General features: G+C 42.4%; 1 protein-coding gene and 1 long non-coding RNA gene across 4 annotated transcripts in view; both read left to right on the forward strand.

The window, feature by feature from the left end:
* Positions 1-6162: 6162 nt before the first annotated feature.
* On the forward strand, positions 6163-7554 carry LOC142363120 (uncharacterized). The gene is made up of 3 exons (XR_012765504.1): positions 6163-6334; positions 6429-6526; positions 7329-7554. It is a non-coding gene; the product is annotated as an uncharacterized LOC142363120 (long non-coding RNA).
* A 647-nt stretch (positions 7555-8201) lies between these two features.
* The window catches only part of GRIA3 (glutamate ionotropic receptor AMPA type subunit 3), a 155824-nt gene continuing 142117 nt past the window's right edge, over positions 8202-21908 (forward strand). For 2 of the 3 annotated variants that reach the window (XM_075435789.1, XM_075435788.1), the window contains exons 1-2: positions 8204-8833; positions 9645-9803. In XM_075435789.1, the coding sequence (XP_075291904.1) occupies positions 8743-8833; positions 9645-9803 (250 nt within the window). In that variant the 5' untranslated portion in view covers positions 8204-8742. Of the gene's footprint in view, positions 8834-9644; positions 9804-21908 lie in introns of all 3 variants that reach the window. The other variant, XM_075435790.1, reaches the window with a different exon arrangement.

The raw sequence follows: 21908 nt of genomic DNA on the forward strand, positions 1-21908 counted from the left end.
CTAAAGAATAATAGAAACAAGTGCTTTCCAAAAGATTTCCAGCATGTCGCTTTTCATATATACTTAATACTTCAAAACCTTATAACAACACTCCAGAAATTTACAGCACCAAGGAGCCCTATTTAGCAACGCCTTTCCATTAATCTGCTATTTTTTTCTTCAACAGCATAATTATGTTAGAAATAAAGAAAGCAACTGTGTATTCATGGTCCAATTTAACAGGCCTCAATACTTTGCTAAAGCACTGCAGTGGATCAGTTGGAGTTAATTATTATACAAGATTACATTGCAAATAACAACAGTACATCAAAATAATGTGTAAGTTCTGCCTTGCAACACAAAAGCAAGAAATTTCAAAGTTAAGTTTAAAATTACGCGTTTGCATTTTCTCCTGAGCTCACCACATCACACTTAAAAGTATTACGGCCCAAAAAAACCCTTGTGTAAGACTGGCCACTTCTTAGCTAACCCTTCTGATAACTGTACAGCTGATTAACAAGAACATGTTAAGGACAATTCTGAATTGTCTTGCTTTTAGAGATTTAATTAACTGGTTAATCACCATGAAAATAATTGTGGAGTTGGATGCTGCTCAGAGTCGGTGCCATAACCTAGGTACAGGAGGCAGAACTGCTGTTTCTGAAAAAGAATGATTTTTATGTAAACAGGTTTCAGGGTAGAACTACAAGGTGACCTCTCAGCCACCTTCTTCAAAAAAGAAAACCCCAAAAAACCATGCTGTTTCATTTTATACTTCCTGATGTATGAAGAACAAATAGCTTATGAGATCTTTTAAATAAAAAAATTCTAGTCCTGCCTTTCCTATTGTTCCCTAGCCTCCCTTGCACCTCAACACTGCGGATATGTAGGAACAAAATAGGCTATTAGCTTTATTCAAAGACCATTGAAGTCAACAGAATGATGCTTAATGAATGTAATGGTTGTTAGATTAAACTCTAGGCTACTGCATCACAAGTACCAAGGAAATAGCATCTGACTCATGGAAAGGAAGGATTTGACTTGATTTACATTTATTGTTTTGCATTTGTTAAGATATGCAAATTATTATCTGAGATTGAGCGTCCAGTTATGGTTTGAAGTTCTAAAACAGTTCTCTGTAGTACCAGAGGGGCCTCCAGTAGGAAGGGGCATAATCACATTTGATATCCCCAATATTTAGAAAGCAATATAAAAGATAAAATAATATTTTAAGAGTAAAAAGATCTTTCAACATTTCTTCACATAATTTGAAGCAAGAAAAATCACAATGCTTCTTTTTTCAGTTAACTTTGCACTCTTAAAACATGATTCTTCAGGGGGTACGTATGCAGAGTGCAGAGTGAAAACAAATTTTCAATTCAAGATCATAGAATAATTTTTAAATGAAAGGAAATTTCTGCATAAATTTTAGTCTTGAGGGATGCCCAGAAGGATTGTGGGGTCTGCTACCTAGTTCATAAACAATACACATGGAAGGGTGAAAAAGGTGAAATGAAATATACAGATCATTCACTGGTGTGCAGGCCTTGCTCAGAATCTTTGTGCCATGCAAAATATGACAAATGCATTTACATTGCAGAAAAGTCAAATCTAGTCCATTTATCCTACTCCACAGTAGAATTTATTTCATTGATCTAAGGTGTTTTACACTGGATGAGGATTTGGTCCAGTATATTTTGAAACGCAACGCCAAGTACTGTGGGACTATGAACAGAAGCTAGATGGGTGCCTCTTTCTGGACTTTGTCTCAGTCAGTTACACTGTGAGGTCTGCTCTCAAACTTACTGAAAGTAATGGTTGTATATACAGTGATCTTACCTTCATGTTAGTGCTTGAGTACTTAGTGATTATTGAGTGCTTATGAGGACACAACAGAACTCAAAACAGGATTCCAGCAGTTTACATGTTCAAGAGCAGTTTCAAGATAAGCTGATACTAAAACAACATTTAACAGATGATAATAAATGAATATCTCTTCTCCTGCAAATCAGGTCTGTGGAATCCTTGGGACTCATGGACTACTTCTGAAGACTCTGCAAACAGCAATTAAGAAGAGCAGATCTATTGTCAGTTGACTTCAATTTGCTATGTAAGGACCACTGCAGGTGTATTGGAAAATGCTTAAGACTTCAACTTGATGTAAGGTGAGAATTGCTATCACAAAACCCTTCTGCAATTGTTTTTTCACTTCTTATGTTGTGTTCATTTCTCCTCCTGTTGTGCTGAAATAGCAATCAAATAGTCAGTTTTATGCTGCAATTCTCAAGATCCAGCACAGCTGATACAAGGCGTGACTTACAAAGCCAAACAACTTATAATTAGGAATGGAAGTTTCATAAAGCATGAGAACACTTCTGTTAGCATTGGCTATATTGTTAATATCAGATCTTTTCAAATAAGCCACCGGGCTTCTGAAAGATTTGCTTGTCTCCCAAGCACTGCAGATTATCAGAACCACATTGTGTTATTCACATCAATGTAAGTGTATAACTGTTGTCATCTTTGTACTCTCAGTTAATCCCACTGAAATCAATAAAAAGGATCATGTTAGGTGAAACTAATTTCTGTGCAGATGGACAATGCAAGTCCTTCACAATATGACAAAATAAGATTTAAAGACTGTGTATTAGATCTTTTAGTATACAGCCTGTGGGTTAGACTGCCATGTTGCCATAGGAGATATCTCTCTTCCCATGATTTTCCTCTGTTGCCTTCTCAGGTTCTGGAAAGTTCTGTAAATTCCCTGTATTGACAGTTTGCTAGCATCCTGGGTGGTTTTCTTCCACTTACTGTCGTTAGACCTTGAGGTGCTGTTGGAATTGGATGGTAGGTTAGGTAGGTCTTTAAGTGAGAGGGGGAAAAAAGGTCTTAAAAGTAACAGAGCTGCTCATTCTTACCATGTATGCTATACGCACCTCTGTCTTCTGAGGAAATGCTTTCTTTTCATGGAAGTTGCCTAAGGAAATCTTCTCATGTTCAAGGTGACATTTCTTCGGCAGTGTCAAAGCAAGGGAGAGACCAATACTCCACAGACAATATATTCCCCAGGACTAAGGGAGACACAGCTTAAAGTTCCTTTTATGTTCCTTCACATATTAACTAATATCTTATTTATATTAATTGAATGAACTCTAAAAAAAGAAAGTCAGTTGATTCCATACCCTAGTGTTGCAAAGGCTCACTCCAGAAGTAAAACAGGTTCTTTAACATTAGCAGAGAACTGAATGTCAGTTTTCTGCATAACTCTTAAAACTTTGTAACTACCAGACTGCTGGCTTAGGAGAAGGCACGAATCTCTCTCTGATCAAGTGGAAGAGAACAAATCTGAAATCCTTAAAACTCCAGTGAAAAATGTAAATTATTTTTGTCTAAACATCCATTTCTAAGAATACATGTGCCGCTTTCCAAAGAAATTTTCATTAAAAGACAGTACTGCAGATTTGAATTGAGATGAGGTGAGTTACGGTAATATACAAACACACACTGGGAGGAAGATAGACTTTTGCTTGGCAAACAATCATCTGAAGTGATTATTCAATACTTAGGGCTAAAAAGAGATTATCTTTAAGAAGAATATATTTCAGTAATTATATACAGAAATTAAATATTCAGTGGTCAGATCTTGCACAGTTGAAGTGAATATGAACTGGACATAACTCCCAAGATTGGTTGAAAACTGCATTAATAGTATAAAACAAAAAGAGAGAGAGGATCCACTTTATTAACAGTATACAGGGGATATCGTTACTTTTTTATTTGATTTACTGTCTCCTTAAGTAATAAATACAGATGAGCACAGCAAAAGTACAGGTTTAAATAAGAATTGCAAGGCTGCATTATGCCAGTAGCGCCTAGTGTACAGTTAATCAGAAAGCAGAAGGTAATATAAATTGTTTCTGACATTATGGGACTATAATAACACTACATTTCCACCAGCCCCATAGCTCTTACAAGAATTAGAAGTATGTATCCTGAAGATACCACATACCCAAGAAAAATGATGACATTTGTACGTGCTGACTGTTTCCACATTTGTGTCTTAGTTGTGCAATTGTAATATATATATGTTATTACTGTAACCGTCCACGTTCAGTTCTGATAAAAGTTGCTTCATGAATTTGCTTCTGCTACCTGAAGTTGAATTAGACTCCAGTAATGGAGTAACGACTTTTATTTATCAACAAGTTTCCTCTCTGACCCTGTTCCTATACAAATCTTGATCATCCTTCCATGTACTAGGACATACTCCTGTGTGCCAGACCACATTATTCTGCCAGGATGTATTGGGTAAAGTCCTAGCTCCGATGACAGGGGTAATAAACCTACCATACATTTCTGTCGTTCCAGGATTTCACCTGTTAACTGTTCTTACAAAAAATAAATAACAACAAATTAATGCTTCAGGTAGTCTCCTATCCTGTCTCTAATGCTGACCAGTACAAACACTTTCAGAGAATGTGAGATGTACTGCACACTCTCATTGTGCATAAGAAGAATAAGTCTTTCTTGAAGCATCCTGGAGCTACTTTTTGCCATGCATTCTGAATATTAATCCCAACAGCTTTTTACTAGTTAGTCTAATGCATTTACTCTGCTAATTCACATAAAATTTGACACTTCTAAAAACAATTACTTTTTCCAAGAATACTGCGTAGAAGACAGCTTTATAGATTAGCTATAAACTGCGTAGCAGAATATTTCTGTTAAACTGTCTCTCATCTGCTGCCTTTTAATTTCGTTTTATGTCTCTGTATTGCATGGTAATGAAAGGTAAACAGGAGAGCTTCAATAGTTTGTTCTATGTCCATTCATAATATAATCAAATCTTAATCAGATGTCCTTTTGACCTGTTTTCCAAAATTCATGAAGCTGTAATGTCTGTATTCATTTTCCCTCTTTTGACACTGTACTTTCCCCTTGACTACTCCTATCTGTAGTTTCATCTTCTCCCTGAATCCCTTTTCATCTCTGCTTCTGTCTCTCCCCACTATCACTGTTAACAGTCTAGTGTAGAATTAATCAATTTAGCTAATCAAAATGCTGACATTAACACAAAATTCAGTTAATTGTGTCTCCTTTGTTTTTATGAAGAAATAACAAGTTTAAAACAAAAAAAAGGCTGTAAGACACAATTGGTAATACATTTATTTGCAATTATAACCTGATTTGGTTGGTATTGGGAGAAGATTTTTAGAAACTCACTGCCTGAGCTTCTCTCTCGCAATTAGAAATAGGAATGACAAAAGTCATAAAGTCAGCCTAGTGCAGTTAGGGTGAAGACTGAGCCACAGAATCCTGGTGTAGGTTTTGCCATGACTTTATGCTGACACTGTGGATTTAGCCTAGTAACATCAGAAAGCTCAGTGAGAACGCCGAGTCCCAAATTCCATAGTATTTTTCTAATCCACTATTAGACATTACAATGAGAACACATTAGCTAATTATAAATCATTCCCTCCTCCTGCGCAGGTACATAGTACTCAGAATCCCCTAGTGCCCTAGAACACTATAAATCATCTAAACATGAAGCTCAGATCATCCTGCAAAATCTTGGTTGTATTTAGTTAAGGCAGGTTTGGGAAAGCATCTGGTATGACCTCGGTTACCATGGAACTCATTAACTTGAGTCACTGAGCATCCCTAGCAAAGTATATAAACTGTTTGCATGGCATTAATATCCACATAAAGCCAACTCATCACCTACCATTTTGTCCCAGGACACAATGGGTTCGCCGTAAGAGAGATAAAACTGTGATGTGGTCTCTTTGGGTTTCTCCAAAATCTGTACAGGATGGCTGCTCTACCATTTGTATCTGCAAATAGTACCATGAAACTAATTGTCTAAGCAAAAAGCAAAGCGCATATTGAAAATGCTAACAATAACAACAACAACGTGTTAGGGGCTTCAGGAGGAAAAATGTGAGTGATAATGAAAATTTATTTGTCTCTTAGCACAGATGTGTTTTGGATTATAACAAGACTGTCCTTTTTGAGATGAGGCTGTGAAGCACCATTTTATTTGAGATGAGGTACCCACCCTACCGGCTGTGTATAAAAATGAGATTCTGACACATGCCACCTTCATTCATGGCTATTTTATATCTTCTTTTTCCTAACATCTATAATGTTAAACATAATATCTTCCATAATTTTTTCAGTACATCATCAGCTGTCAGTGTGGCAGGTGGTAGTCAGCCTGGAATATAGAGCTGCAGGGATGGAGAGCTGAACTTTGTGAGAGCAAGTGAACAGGAAGAAAGTAGCGCCACCAGGAAAGGGCACAAAAAAACGGACAGAAGGACTTTGTGGAGAATGTGTTAGAAACAGGCTGGAAGTAAGTAGTAGTTTGCAACCAGAAATTATTTGCCTATAGGAACATGCTTTTCACAACTATTTTAAATGTCTAAACTTTATGTACCTGTCTGTAGCTTTCAGATTTGCTGTGCTTACCAAAGGACAGTGCTCTACAGTGAAGCCAGGCTGTTGCTCATGATCTTAACTCTGGGTCTGAAACTTCCTGCCCCGGGTGAGCTGGGCCAGTTGTTTTCCTTGATTTTTAAGTTTTTACATCTGCAAGAGAAGAATACAATCATGTTTCATGGGGACGTTTACAGGAATTCATAAATAGTATTTGTAGAGTGCTTTGAGCTTGAAGAGTGCTATAAAGATGGACTTTATACCCCACCTATCGCTACAGATAACCATTTCTTTAAATAGAGGGATAAAGTGACAACTGCCCCCTCAATCTAAACAGGCAACATTACCAGGCACCCTGCAGCCTGATCCCTACCCCTGCCTGAACTGGAATAGACTCCACCTTCTGGGCATGATTCTCACAAAGGAACACACAACATGTAGCAACCAACGCGTGCACCTAGGAGTACGCAGGAGTTGCATATATGCTGCTAAAGGCATACGTCATGAGTGTCATGCCTGTTTTTCACCTGTGCCTTTAGTTTCCTTAAAGAGTAGTGGTTTGAATCTCTGATGTTATTCGTTAGCATATGTGCAGTTATCTGCCACTGTCTTATGTCTCAAGTGCTTATCTGAAGCTACAGCCAGGGGCACCGGTTGATTATTTTGCAAATGCAAAGTCAACTGCTTTTGATATTATCCCTAACTCAACTGAACATAGACCCAAAGAACAACAGGGTTTGAGAATGAGAATAAAAAAAAAAAAAAAAAAAAAAGTACGACCAAGTGAAAGCAATCTGCTGAAATCAGAGGAAAAGGAAACATGAAGTGCAGAACAATCTTCCCTGGGCCTATCAGATGGACTAGGTGACCTAGTATCTCTTTCCTGTCTCCATTTTGTACGGTTTTGTCAGCCTCAAAGCAGCAAAAAGAGAAAAGAGCTGCAGGATCCACAGAGCGAGGTGTCAAGGAACGGCTGGAAGATCACACCCTCACACAACCAAGCTTCCAGCAGCAGCACAGTGGCTCCCCAGGGGTGTGCAAGGCCAGGGGTGCACCAAGGCCGCGGCTCCAAGAGCTGGGCAGCAGAGAGGTACGGGGATGTCCAACACCCACCTGCCCGCTCCGGGCCGCCATTGGGTCGGCCACACTTTGTGCTCCGTGCTGGGGCAATGCAGCACCTCACAGAGACGCTCCCTGCCTTTCTCCAGCATAAGGGATGAAACAGGGAGACTTTGTTGGATTTCCTTCCTTTAGAGGAGCTTAGGAAGGACCGAATATTCCCCTGCGTGGGATAAACTCGTCCTTGTCTTTCTTCACTTCGTGCTATTGCGGGCCGATGGATGCGGGGGCCTCCCCCCTCGGGCGTTCGCACCGGAGGAGGGACGGGGAGAACCCGGGCGCAGGGCAGGCAGCCCCTGGGGCAAAGCGCATCGCCCCTCCGCGCTCCTGGCTGGCTGCCCCGTGGCCTCTTCCAGCCCTCCCTCCAGCAGCGCCCACCTCCCCTCTCCCCTCGGGCGGGCCCTCGCCTCCAGCCGCCGTCCTCCTTCTGCCCCGGCACTCCCGGGGCCTCTCGCTCCCGGCCCTGAGGCGCCTCTCCCGCCCGCCCGCCCCCCGGCCCTGAGGCGGCTGCACCGCCCGCCTTCCCCGCCGCCGGGCGCGGGCAGGACCCCGGCCGCGTCCCCCTCAGCCCGCCCGCCTCTCCCGGCGGGGCTGGGCTGGGCTGGGCTCGGCTCTCCGCCCCGCCCCTGCCCGCAGTCGGGCGCACGCACCGCGCTCGCACCCGCGCTGGCACACACGCACGCACCGAGGCGATGCGGCTTTAAAGGGGCCAGCTGCAGCCCGGGGGCTGGCCCACGTGAGGCCGCCCAGCTCCCTCCGACCGCAGCCCCCCGCGCTGCCGCCGCGGCCGGGAGACGCCGGGGCTGGGCGGGCCGAGCCGAGCGGAGCGGCTGCCGCCAGCCCGTCTCACGCCAAGTTTGATCGATAACCCTCTCCCGGCCCGGGCGGAGCAGGCTCCCCGGCTCCGCTACCCACCATCTTTGGGGGAAGTCCCTGCGCTGGGGGGGCGCTGCTGGAGACGGGGGGGAGAAAGGCAACCTCGCAGCCAATGAGCCCTCCTAGGCTGGGGTGAAGACGAGAGGAGAGGGATTTGGGGAAGGAGGAAAAAAAAAAAAAGACGAAGAAGGGAAGAAGGGAGGGGGACTGTCCTCCCCGCTACCTCCACCAGCATCGCCACCACCGCTGACACTACTCCGAGTCTCCGGTTGCGCCCATGCCTGTGCCGCCGGTTTCGTTTTAGGGGCTGAACTGTAGGGGCTGAAGAAAATGGGGCAGAGCGCGCCCCGGACCCTCCTGCTGCTGCTGGCGGGGCTGCTGGGGGAGGCTCTGGCGGGGTTCCCCAACACCATCAGCATAGGTAAGCGGCAGCGCGACGGCTCCTTGCCCCCGTCGGCCGAGGGGGACCTGGGGAGCGGGGGGCGAGCCCGGGGGCAGGGGGGCTGTGGGGGGCAGCCCCGCTCCGGCTCCCTGCCCGGCGTTGCGAGCTAGGCGGGCGCGGAGCCGGGACCGCGCCGGCGGGGGGCTGGGAGCGGAGCGGGGCTGCCGTGCTCTCCGCTCCCCTCAGGCGCGGCGGGAGGATCTGGTCGGCGCTGACGCGGAGCCGTGCTGCGGGGTAGCGCATCCCGCCGGGCGAATAACGCGAGGGAACCCGTCACGGCGTGCCCCGGGGCGGGCGAGGCTGCGGGCGGCCAGGGAAACTTGGGGTTTTTCCCCCGCCTTTCGCTCGGAGCAGCTGCCCTCCGCCAGACAGCTCGGACCGCACGTTCGCCGCGCCGCCCGCCTCCTCGGCGGGTGACTCCGCCGAGACGCGGTTCGGGCAGTCCGCAGAGGATTCGGGAGCTCCGGTTGCCCGAGATGGACTTTTAAATCGGCGTGTGGGCATGCACGTACGGGTGGCCTGGCTTTCAGGGGGCACCTGCAGCTCCCTGTGCCTCCCGGCCGCTCAGGGGCAGCTGGACGTGGTGCGGGGCTTCAGAAGCCCGCGGTGGGACTCGGAGCGTGTCCTCAGTGCGAGCGCTCTGTCACAGCTGCGTGCCGGGCTCAGCCTGCTCCGCTTCGTTCATTCCTGAGGTGTGCGGTATGCAGATGTGACTTACTGCCGCTGTTTCTCCTCAAAATTCGTTCTGAAATGCCTTTTCCCTTTTTTTTTTTCCTCCCCTCCATCCTAGGTGGACTTTTCATGAGGAACACTGTTCAGGAGCACAGCGCGTTTCGATTTGCTGTGCAGTTATACAACACAAACCAAAACACCACGGAAAAGCCCTTCCATTTGAACTATCACGTAGATCACTTGGACTCTTCCAACAGTTTTTCAGTGACAAATGCTTGTAAGTAAATACATGCTTTTTCGAAAAATATTTCTTTGCTGTCTATCCTTACATTCGATTTCTTTTGGGTAGCCTGGAGTTCTTGTTCATACAATATAGTGCAACAAATGTGTGTAGTGACATGAGGCTCAGTAGATTTGCAGCATTATATGGTTGAATAATACCTCAGGGAAACTTCTCTCGCCACTTCTTTTCACCCTGTTAGTTTTGTTTTCCAGAAAAACAGCCCTGTTATTTATATAGCAGTGCTGTGTAGCTGTGGTCAGTGGATGGCCGCTGAAGTAACATCCCTTTGCTGTTGAGCCTACAACCTAACCGTGTGAAGCAGCATAATTAGCAAATAGTACCATGTAGGAATAAACCAGAAACAGCTGTTTACGAGTGACCTTGAGGGGGCCAAGCTAGAGGGGCTTACTTGCCTCCTCTGCCCTGAAATACTGGGTTGTTTTCTTATACTGAAAGTCCTGTTAAAAGCTGGAGAGGCTGTAAACTGACAAATACCATTAGAGCTGAGGGGAGAGAAAATGGAATCAGAACGCTGAGCGTTATTAGAAATAGCTCTGCACAAGCAGCACGTACATATAATTTGAACCTTTATTAACAGAAGCGGCAAAATAGAACTTTGAGTGGTGTTAATGTGGTGTTAAAATGCGAAATCTCTTTCTGAAAGACTGGTGCATGTTCCGCATTTTAAAAAGTGTTCCTTTACCAATAGTAGTCCCTGAATATTTGTTTTACTGATGTGTCCAAATTCAGTTTTATGCAGTTTTTATTGTAAACCTTTGAAAATGAATGGAGTCTTCTTGCGAGGTAGTTGCATGCACTTTGCAGTAGACAGGAATATGTCTGTACGTGATCTAAAGGACCTCTGAATGCAACGTGCTAACTTTTGTGTTGTGAGCAGGATTCCTGGTCATGTACTCACAGTATGAAGTGTTCAAAGAGGAAGCATTGTACTAAAATAATGAAGTACTGGAGTACAGAAAACTAGTATCTCTTGCTTTAAAACAATTTCATGTTTTGACTATCTTATTTCTTTAATTTTTTGTTTGTTTGGGATAGGATAGTTCTTATAATCCTGTCCCATACTGTGTCATTGGAAGGCTGGACAAGCAGATATTTTTTTCTTCTAGGGTTTCAGGTATTTTCTGAAAAAGTTGATGGTTAGAAAACATACAATAAGGAAATACCTGGACAAATTTTGGATTGATATTCTAACATATCCCCCATGTGACTGCTTCTTGCTAGTGCAGCATTACACTTTTTACAGGGCTTTGAATTAGGACCTTTAAAACTTTTGCAGGGGGGTTAATTATATGATATCCAATAAAAATACTTGGTAAAGTGGAAAAAAATGGTGAATGAAAGCGTGTCTGTACTTTGCATCTTATTTTACTAATCCTATCCAGCCTCAACAGCTCTTACAACAAACATCAGACTATTAATCCTTAATCAGTGTAATCCCTTCAAGAGGCTGCATCTCAAACATAGTTCCCTAAATATCAATTATATGGATTTAAACTAAATACATTAAACTGCTTGGGTGATTAATTATTAATTGTTTTTTTTAAATTCCATCAGCAGTTCTTTACAGATCCCACCAAGAAAGTGAACCACACACTAGTCCAGAGGCAGGCAATGTATTATTTAGTCAGTGTGCTTCTCATCTTCTGACATCTAATGATTTTTGTCATTGCTTAGTGAAAGCTGTGGCGATTCGAGTAAGATAAGATGGTTTTCTGCAGTATAGGGCTGCATGTTCCAACACACATCTTACCAGTGTCGTAAAATTGGGAAAACTTAAATCTCTGGAGAAACCGTAGACCAGAGAATACCAAACTACAGTAACCTATTTACAAATAGAAGATGTGAAAAAAGAAACAGAAGAAAGAAAATGAAAAGGTGACCTTGTCCATAGCTATATCAACCATCTGGTAATACAGTTGATAGGAAAAGAATGTGGTGAGTCCAAATCACCAGTCATGTAGGTCTCAGTAGCTCAAAAAAAAACCAAACAAAAGAACAGTTGCTCTTTTTGTATCTGAAAGCGATTACCTTTGAAAGTCAGAATGCTCATACATACCGATGCATGAGGATGAACTAATAGCTCCTCACGCTACCTGGCGAATATGTAAAAACATCCTGGCCTAAGTACCCTGAATCACATCCTCGCTTCCAGGGGAGTAGCAGATAATTTCAGGGTGCTGCAGTATCCAGAAAGGAATTCTTTCCACAATATTTTTACTTCTCTTGGAGATAAGCATAAATTGTCTCCAGTGCTGTCACAGAGCCGTTTGATCAATATTTGCAGTTGGCGGGGATCCACAGGAGAGAAGCCTGCAGTGACTCTGACTGCCTTCACTGGAGAGGGAAACTGTGACTGACTTTGTGGTGGGATAGGGAAAGCAACTGGAGGAAAATCAGAGAAAGTAGCATGTGTAGCTTGAGCCTAGTGCCTGTACTAGTCAGCATCCATAAAACAGTATTTTTCATTCTCTGTTGATTTATACAGTAGTGGCTGTAGTAAGTGTTCATGTGTGTAGGAACTGGGGGGGGCTCTGCTCAGGAAGGCTTTATGTTCTTGCAGTACAGCTGCACATCCTGCTTGGTGCAATCTGGTGCATTCCAGAGGCAGGAGAAACAAATTGCTTCCCAAGTATCCTCATGAGCCAGAGATAAAAAGCCCACGTCTGGTAGGGCTGATTTGGCAGTATCACAACATGGGAACAAACTTGTTCAGAAGCAAAAGACAGTTCCTGCCCTAAGCCCCTCCCTCTCCTTCCTTTTTCAGTTAAATGGTGTGTAATCTGATTCATGTACATGTATTCCCTGCTTCACTGCTAGCACCGAGCCCCTCTCTGTATATTTAATATGCGCACATGCCTACAGTATTAATCTGCTCTGTATTTGTCTGCCTACCTATTTATTTAGCTGTGTGATGTCTTAACGGAGAGCGAATGCAAACAGAGATGAAAATACTCAGTGTATTTAAAGGTGAATTGAAGTTTATCAGTTGTCTCTGGGGGGATTTATTGCGTCTTTTAAAATATGCAGTTTTTTGCCATCAGAAAAAACAGAAAGGAAGAAAGTTATCTTGACCTGTGAGTGAATAAAATCAAGTAAAATATGGATGTTATGTTTTCTTCAAAAGTGCTCATACAGGGAATGAGCTGGCTTTTTCAGAATAATATGGATAGAACAACTTAAGTGTATAAATTCATCACTGAAGTGTCTTTCATGCTTTTCTTATAACCTCTGATGAAGGATGTTAGTATTAATGTTGAATTATGCGTACAGTTCTGTAGATCGTATTCCCTAGAAACAACCCGTGTATGTCTTTCTGCTCTGCACTTGTAGTGCACTATACTAACACTGCTCTAGCCTCTGCAGTGTCAGCTCATTAGCACACAGATCTCATATTCCCTCTCTGCACTGTCATTGCAAAAAGTCGCTGTTGTACACCTTTACAGCCAACAAATGTGCACTCACGTTACGTACAATTTTCAAAAAATATTTAGAAAAGTAAACTCAACCTTGAACGTAGTACCCGTGGAATTTCTTAAAAGAAAGCATTAGTTTTCATTAAAATCTGTTGATCATGTAATGATAGTGGTGGGATGTGTACGGGTGAAAAGGGGCTGTGATTGCAGAATCTAATTAATCTACAGGAAGATTCCCTCTCTCAGTAAGCCTAACATATCGTCTGCTAATTCTTGTCCCATTAATTTTTCTGAGTCATTTCTCATACATCTTCTGAACCCAGAAGGCTTTTTATATTTTTACCAAGTGTTGACGTGTAGTGTTTTCTCCACAGGCACTCGTTCTTTAAGAGACCAAAAAAAGAGGGAAGGTACAATGACGTGCTTACCTTAAGTTGCTAGAATCCTGTGAGTGGTTGTATGGACACTTGCTTGAAGGAGTCTGATTTCAGACTTTCTTTGAAAATTTTTCTTTCGCATCCTTGCAGTCCTTGTGTTTAATCTTTCAAATTCAACTTGGAAGATCTTAATGGAAGAAGTGCCTGTTTGTTGTTGTGAGAACGTTGCAGAAAATGATACCAGAGGGCTAGTAACAGACAGTTTTTCCAGTGTAACTGTATTACTGCCTTTTCCAAAGCACAGGTTCATATATATATATATATATATATATGCTCACGTGTATAGTCACTTGCACACGTGCACACATACACACACACAAGCTTTTTGCTTAGGTGCTGGTCAGCATTTCTTTTTGCCAGTGGGCAGATAATTTGCTTCCCTTGCATCTGTGTACTCTTTGGCCAGCTGGCAAAGGACACTGATGCTGAAAGTGGTCAGCTCCGTTCTGCCAAAAGCATAAGCATGTCTTGCTGGAAGCCTTGCCAGGTTTGGGCTGTGTACTGGTGGTTTTGCGTGAGTAGAGACCACAGGGCAGATGCCTCACGCTCCCGATAAGGAATGCACTGTGGTTTCTCCCAGCGTTCTGTGGTGAAACACCTGGAAATGTGCTGTCTGCACAACTCTACTTATTACAGGTCCCTGAAAATGGCTTTTATGCTGCGAAACATGCTCAAGTGTTGTATGTTACTGCTGTGTGACAATCAGCTAGCTTTAGTTTAGGGGTCAGAGCTTTTGCAGTGTCGGGCTGGATCGAAAGGTGTGTTCCAACTAAAGTTTGTTTCCAGTTTGTGGCAGAGCAGATGATTTATCATTAAGCTGAATGATCTCAGTGTTAGCAGAGGGAACCATACTGCTTTCAAGTATGTTTTATTATTTCTTAAATTAATTTTAAAATAAGCTGGCTCTCCTTTCTGTCCTCTGCTGCATGCATGACATTTACATACTGTTTAGATGTTAGGATTCCATTTAAGTCACACTGTAGAGATGAAAAAAAAATCTGATGTGAACGGACGCTGTTTTGAAAAACTCTGAATTCACCAAATGAACGACAAGTAAAGCACAATGAAGAGCGCCATTTACTTGTTCATTTTTGGAAAGATTTTATGCAGATGCAGAAATTAAATTGTTCGCCTTTCCTGTATAGCACTGGGCCTGGAGGACCCATGAGGCTGTTGGCATGGGTTGGAGAGCTACTGATTAACTACACATTCCAATAAAATGTGTGACAGCTGTAGTTTATCTCTAGGAGGAAATGGAGATGCTATGATGGGAAACAAGCATGTGACAGTAGCTTTTAACAGCAACAAAACCCCACAGTTTTGTTGAAGGCTGACTTGGGAGCTTGTCCAAGAGTCACAGAAAACAGTGGGTTTCTTTCCTCTGGGTTTGCTGTGTTCAGTGTCTGGGAGGTGGGAGGCTGTCCTGCTGCAAGTGTGGGACCGTTATGCAAGAAGGTGTGAAATGAGGGAGCTGATGTATCTTTAATGATTCTTTATTGTCGCAATCCAGCGATTTAACATTTTTGCATTTAAGTACATGTTTTGTCATTACCCATTTTGGAATGCTAATTTTGATTTAGTTATGCTAGTTTAGTTCTATTTATTTAGAATATGTTATTTTTAAAGCAGCAACAGTTTGGTTTCATAGTCCAGTTTCAAACCAAGCCAAACCACATAACTGAAAACTTGTGTTCATTTATTGTGAGAAAGATGTTTATGTTGATTTCATTTTTGGTAGTGAAGGTACAGCCTAATGTCAGTACTTTCCGTGCTGTGAAGTATAGATCACTGGAAGGCCATGCCCCGCTTTCTAAGGGAGCTTGTAAGGCAGCTTGGAATCTCCGTACCCATTGCTGTGAGGTTTGCTATACAAGGGCTTATACCTCCACTGGAACAATGTGGCAATCTAAAAATAGAAATATAGCAGTTATTGATCTAGATCAAACCAGTTTTTGTGGAACTGTGTGATGATCACTGCAGTGAAACAATTTCCAGATTTCACCCATGGGGATTCTTTTTCTTCTAAATGTGTATGTGTTAAACATTTCCCAGCAGAGCCAAAAGCATGCTTGCCTCCTTTATGTCACCTGCTTTATACTATTGTTGATCTTCAGAATGTCATATGCCCTAGGAAGCTCAAACTTGAAGTCATCATAGAGTTTTTCATGTGCAGTCATCTGATGAAGATTCCAAAGTAGACACTCATGTTCTGCTGTTTTTAGTCATCGCAGTGTGGACACTAACAGCTATCACACAGCTTCGCAGTATGTACTCTGCCCTGACTGTACCAGGGAGTTTGGAGATACTTCTATGGCACCAGAAATGCGGAGTTCATTGATCAGCACGTAGTTATATGTGAAGCATTCAAAGGCAGTGCCTGCCTTTCTAGTTGATCTCACCAAGATGTAATGATTAGGGGTGAAACTATCATATATCCACAGAGCAAGAAAGAAACAGGTAGTAAGGTTTCTGTGTAAAGAGGGAGAATGAATGTAGGAAGGAGTTCTGTCAGTGTATCCACCTAGCAGTCATTCCTGTGTATCCTCCTTGTGGTGTCTGAGGCACTGGGTCTGTTTTATCATCTTAACTGCTGCTAAAATAGCTAGTGGCAGTGTGCAGCCCTCGCACATGCACTGCACAGGAGGCACGGAAGCCCTTACGCGTGAGGATCAACCTCCTGGGAGACTGCGCTGCGGCTAACTTGCCCAGGCGCTTGTAAAAAGGGTGAATTGCTTTCCTAGAATTGGATAATAGCCCAGGTAAGCACTCTTCTGCTGGAATGGAGCGACCTATCTGGTCACTTGTATGTAATTATTTTGCTAGAGTGTTTGGACACTTCAGATATGTGAAAGTTTTGTGGGTTTTTTTCAGACATGATTTACGGTTTTGTTCGCTTTCAAACCACTTGTAAGTTAGGTCATTGCATTTGGATGCTTGGTCCTGCCCTTGTGTTGGGCTTGGATTTGTTGGAGTTTATTCAAATGTGATGGTTGAAATTCTGATGAAGAATTTTAAAAAAAAAATTGGGTTGCATGGTGACTTTACTGTCCTGAGACATTTTTGATACAAGAACTGTCTTTGAAATTATACGGAGGTGTCTGAGAAAGGTATATCCGCTCTCTGATGGTATGTAGTTCATGCATACTTACTTTATTTCACATATACTTCATTAATTTCACACCTCTTTCTCCTGGGCTGATGTGTGTAATGGTCCTTGCTGATTTCCCCATCAGCAGTTTTATCATATGCAAACGTCAAGCATTTGGGCCCAGCCCATGTGGTAAAGGGACTGAACCTGGAAAATTGTGGAGTCTTCTAATGGCACTTAGCATGATTTGGAGTAAGTCAAGTTGTACTTTTGGTCACACGGTTTTGCTGTCTCTAAGGGCAATACAGTTTACCTGTATCAGACAGGTATTGCAGGGCTGTTCGCAGGGAAGAATGTAGAGAGCCAGCAATGCCTTTCTCATTTTAATGATTGTTACTTGCACTTCCTGCCTTTAAAAAAAAAAAAAAAGATAAAAAAGAACCCCCCCAAAAAACAGCCTCGTCTTCATGCATCTGAAAAATAAATTGAGATTAGCACTTACTAACTTCCTGTCCTTGCTAGAAGATGATGTACATTCCCACTGATGGACCCAGGAGAACCTGTGTCACAGCCGTACAGCAAGCCAAGCTATCATTTGACAAAGGAGAAATTTTCAGCTATTTACCTGAAATAAGCAAAGCTGTTGGAAAGAAAGCAAGTTTAATATGGGAAAGTTCTTTGTCTCCTACACACCCTAGATCTTTATTATAAGTATGGTCCACATTTCTACAGCACAGCATGTGCTCAATTCTTGCCTACCTGACCCATGCTCAGACTGCATATTTGAGTAGTGGGAGAAGGAACTGTTTTTACTAGAAGTGGTGTTGCCTGTTGGTGTCTACCAGTGAGAACATCTGTAGAACGTGCTGTAATCAGTATCTCACAGCTGCCAGCTTTTCCAAGAGGTGTGCAGCAGTGCGCTTCAGGGTTTGGTGCCTTCCGTGATTTCTTTGTCTGATTTCCATTTCGGAGATCTTAGTCCAAGATAGGTGCTGCAGCCCACGCAGGGAAGATGGATGAGGTCTTGTGAATCACAGGGTTGCGGCATCATGACACACTTCTTGATTGGTCTTTGTAGCCTGTTGTGTATGCTAAATTCCTTAAAACTTTTTGGTAGTTGTCATTGTCGTCGTTTGTGGGTTTTTTTTGAGGGGGAGTTGCAGGGGAAGAGATGGCTTGGGGAGAAATGGTAATTGAGAAGTTTTTTCAGGTGATGAATTTTCCATACCTTCTCTGCAGTAGAACATGGTAAGACATTGGTTTTTATCAATTACAGGGGTTTTGCCTTCTTAACCTTTACCACTTGTGTCACTAAGTTTGGATTCTAATGAAGTCTGATGGTCAGAAAACTCAAGTTCATGTGCATTCTTTTTTCCCAGCAGTTAGATGAGAGCTAATTAGTGTTCATTGATTTGCAAAGGACTGACCCAGGTTCTAACCCTGAATTGAATCGAAACTGTTAGGGGGATTCTAAATTGTCTAGCAAGTTTAATGTACTGGACCATTTTTCTCCAAAGTGTTTGTGCAGTGGTCAAGTAGCATCTCCAGCATGACTTCACTACCATTGTGAGTATGTCAAAAGGAATTCGACCTAAGGAGATGCTGAATGAGCGAGCAGTCAGCATAATATCTGGTGTCCTACTTTGAATTTCCTTTTTAAAATATTGCTTTTTGTATCTATTTCTTTAGGACTTCTTGATAAATATAACACTAAGGAGAAAGAATGTCCATGGTTATCCTATGCCAGCTAATCCTCTTTCCTATTTTAGCCATGTCAGCAGATTGATTCTCATGACTAATGGTAGTTTTCATATATTTATATTGAATGCTTCAGCCAGCTCAGACCGAGTTCCTCCATAGAACCATTATCTCACTGCTGTTCTGTGCATCCCAGAAATGGATCGTACATCCCAGAACATCATGTTGCGTGACTTCGAAAAGACATATGATTTGAAATGGTGGGAGCTGTGTGACTTGCTAATCTTTTATTTCAGATGTGGTTCCAAAAAGGTTTTAAAGATTAGACTGGGATCAACCAGAAAATTAGAGAATTAAAAATAAAAGCTTTTAAAATACTTTCAGGTTTCAGAAAATTCACTGTGTTTCAGTTGAAGCCAAATGTTTTGTTTCAGAAATGGTTATTTCTGGGTTTCATACATTTTTTTTTTTTTCTTGACTGAAACAGTTTTTTTAAGCCTGTCCGAGTTCACAAGACGTTTCTGCAGACAATGAATCTGCCTTTTTCAATGGAAAAGCACCTGTTCTGTCCAGTTTTTATAATGACATATAGATGATGGATGTGAAAAAATGTGTGTGTGTTTTGGAAGAAGCTGTCTGCATTTTTCAGGGTATATAGTTGAAGCTGCTTTTGATGGATTTTATGGATAGACAATTTTTGTCAGTTAAAGTACGTATAGCATGACTTTCCATACCATCTACAGGCAACTTACTTCATTACCTAGAGAGGCAGTGAGATAAGCCCAAAATTGATCAAAATGAGACCAGTTAACCCTCATGAAGTTTCTCACTACTCCAGTTTGGTGCTCCAGATGCAGAAGTTGCCTAATTTAAAGCATGACTCGGTATAGCTTTACTACATGCAGAGCGCAGTCTAAGTAGTGATGGTTTCTACAACCATGATGTCCCATTTCAAAGGCATGCATTCATATGCATCAGATGTGTTTTACTGCCCATTGCTTTGTGCTGTACAACACAAAAAGAAGTTCTAAACAGTGATATGTAGTTGTGCATATCTGCAACGACCACTGGGACCTAAATATTTTAGTGCTTCCTTGCTCTGCCCGAACAGAAAGGAAAAAGAGCCTCTTTGTATCCCATTAGATAAATACGGGCAGTCAAGATATATAATGCAGTCTTCCTCTGATCCCGGTTACACCAGGGTACATTTGGAGTAGCTCTGCAGGACTTTGAAGGAGTGAAACCAGTAAAGGGCAAAAACAGAGTGGTCCCTTGTGGGGTGTTCCTGGCGTTAAGCCTCTGGATGAGTGTGGGATGTGGGTCCAGGACAGCCAGTGGGTTCTTCGAGGGAGACTTGGAGCATCTGAATCAGTAGCGCACCTCTCCTCCAGGACTGCCCAGGTTGTCCAGGCTCTTGACTTCAGCAACTAACTGAATACCCCCTTGTGTAGCGTTGCACATATTTCCTCTTGGAACTTCGGGAAATTTAACAAAACGTTCACGTTCCGCAGTAATAAGTGTCCCTTTATAAATGATGCTGGGTATCTCAGAAGTATCTGTAATAGACTCTGTAGAGCAGAATCTTCCAAGGAAAGATTTCGTTTTTCAGTTGAAACAAAATAGTGTAAATCAAATAGTCTCCCGTAGAACGTGCTGACTTTGCTTTTCAGAGTCACTTAATACTATCTCTACTTTCAGATTTTAATTTTTCCTTTTTGCCTTTCCCCCCACATATGTATTTTTCTAGCTGTGAACCTTTCACTACTTTTCTCTTTCCCTCTGTATCGGTTTATGGATTTTGCAATTCTTGTATGAATAGAGGCTGTGTGGTGTTAAAAACCATAGACTCTTCTGCGCAATTTAACTCATTGTGTCTCTTCTGTGCTTGCATGAGTAGTGGTAGTTCTGACTGAAAAACATGGCACCTCTCCGAGTCACTTTAAAGGTAATTCAAGAACAGATCTCTGGCAAAACAGGGTCTTTTAGCTGAAGCATAAAGCTAACATTTTAACATGTTTTCATCTGTGGAAACACCCTGTTATTTTTCATGAATAGTGAACCTGTTGTCGGTAGTGATGCTGCTAACTCCTGCATCCTGGTCAGGTTCCCGCTTGGATCATTATCAACATAAATCATTTATTCTCCTGGAAGCTTTATTCAGATAAATTATCTGCACTTCCTGTCTGAAATTGTTACTGTAGTGTTCTGCAGTGCTAGCCCGTTTCACATAAGATGCATTTGAGGTTTGAGTTGAGGCAATCTCTGCATAGGCTGGAGGATACATTTTGATATTAAAGTATATTTTCCTTGTGGGCTTCTCTGAAAAGATTTTATGCTTCCTTAGTAATGTCTGGAGAGTCCCTGTGTTAATAAGAATTGTTTTGTTAATTGATTCCAGAATCTGCTGCCCTGGAGTAGTCTGCCTTAATCAGGATCTTCACATGAATTTAAAAATGGCGTCTTTCTGGCAAAATTGCAAGCAGGATTAATATGATTCCTCCTTTCTACTACATGGTCTCTAAAAATGCTTGTATCAGCCCTGTGTATTTCTTGTGTATGCTGGGTTGAATTCAGTCTATTGCAACATTCTCTGTAACGGGATTAAAATCTGCTTGGAAATAACTTCATCAAAATCGATTATTAATTGTGTTTTCAAGGAGCCTGGGTGAAGCTATGTGTGAAATATGAATCTATCATTTCAGTTTGTGAGAAATTCAGCTGCGTATTTCGGTGTATGTGGAGTACACTTGCAGAAAGTATCGGGAAGCTCCAAAGATGGGAGACCTCCTTCTGCAGAATGGGCGTGGGAAGGGCAATAGCAGTTGAAGATTCTCCCTTGCTAAACTGCCTGCCTCATTCCTGGATGAAAGGTGCTACAGAAGTGTAAAGCATTATGATCAAACCTTCTGGATAATCAGGACTGTGACTTTGTTCTGCGTGAGAGAGAAGGGCCTGCAGTTCAGACGCTGCCGCTTGCCTTCTCTGCTGAGTCTGCCAGCAAAAGGGTCAATTAGTGCCAGCTGCAGGAGAGCGGCTCTGGTACACAGGCCTGCGCCCACTTAGAACTGTTCATTTAAGCTCTCATTATGGACTTTAGGTTAATAGCGGTGTACACTGCTACCTAATCATTTACCTGAAACTGAGACTTTGTATTTTACCAGTTTAGCCATCCTCCTACCCTGTTTGTTTGGGGTGGTTTTTTTTTGTGACCGAGTCCATCGTTAGATCTATGAGAGAAGTGTATCATGTTGTGCTGTGATGATTACAGTTCAAGTGTGTAGAGATTTATTGCCCGTGTAGAATAAAACGTAGTAACTTTAAAATACGGATGATGAAAGCAGTAAAGATCCGCAGCTTGATAAATTCACCCATTCTTGAAAGTTGGCTTTTCTCTATGAATGTCCTGCAGACAATTTTACTTGAACAGTATAATGAAGACTTT

The sequence above is a fragment of the Opisthocomus hoazin genome, chromosome 14, assembly GCF_030867145.1.
Source record: "Opisthocomus hoazin isolate bOpiHoa1 chromosome 14, bOpiHoa1.hap1, whole genome shotgun sequence".
Taxonomy (NCBI): domain Eukaryota; kingdom Metazoa; phylum Chordata; class Aves; order Opisthocomiformes; family Opisthocomidae; genus Opisthocomus; species Opisthocomus hoazin.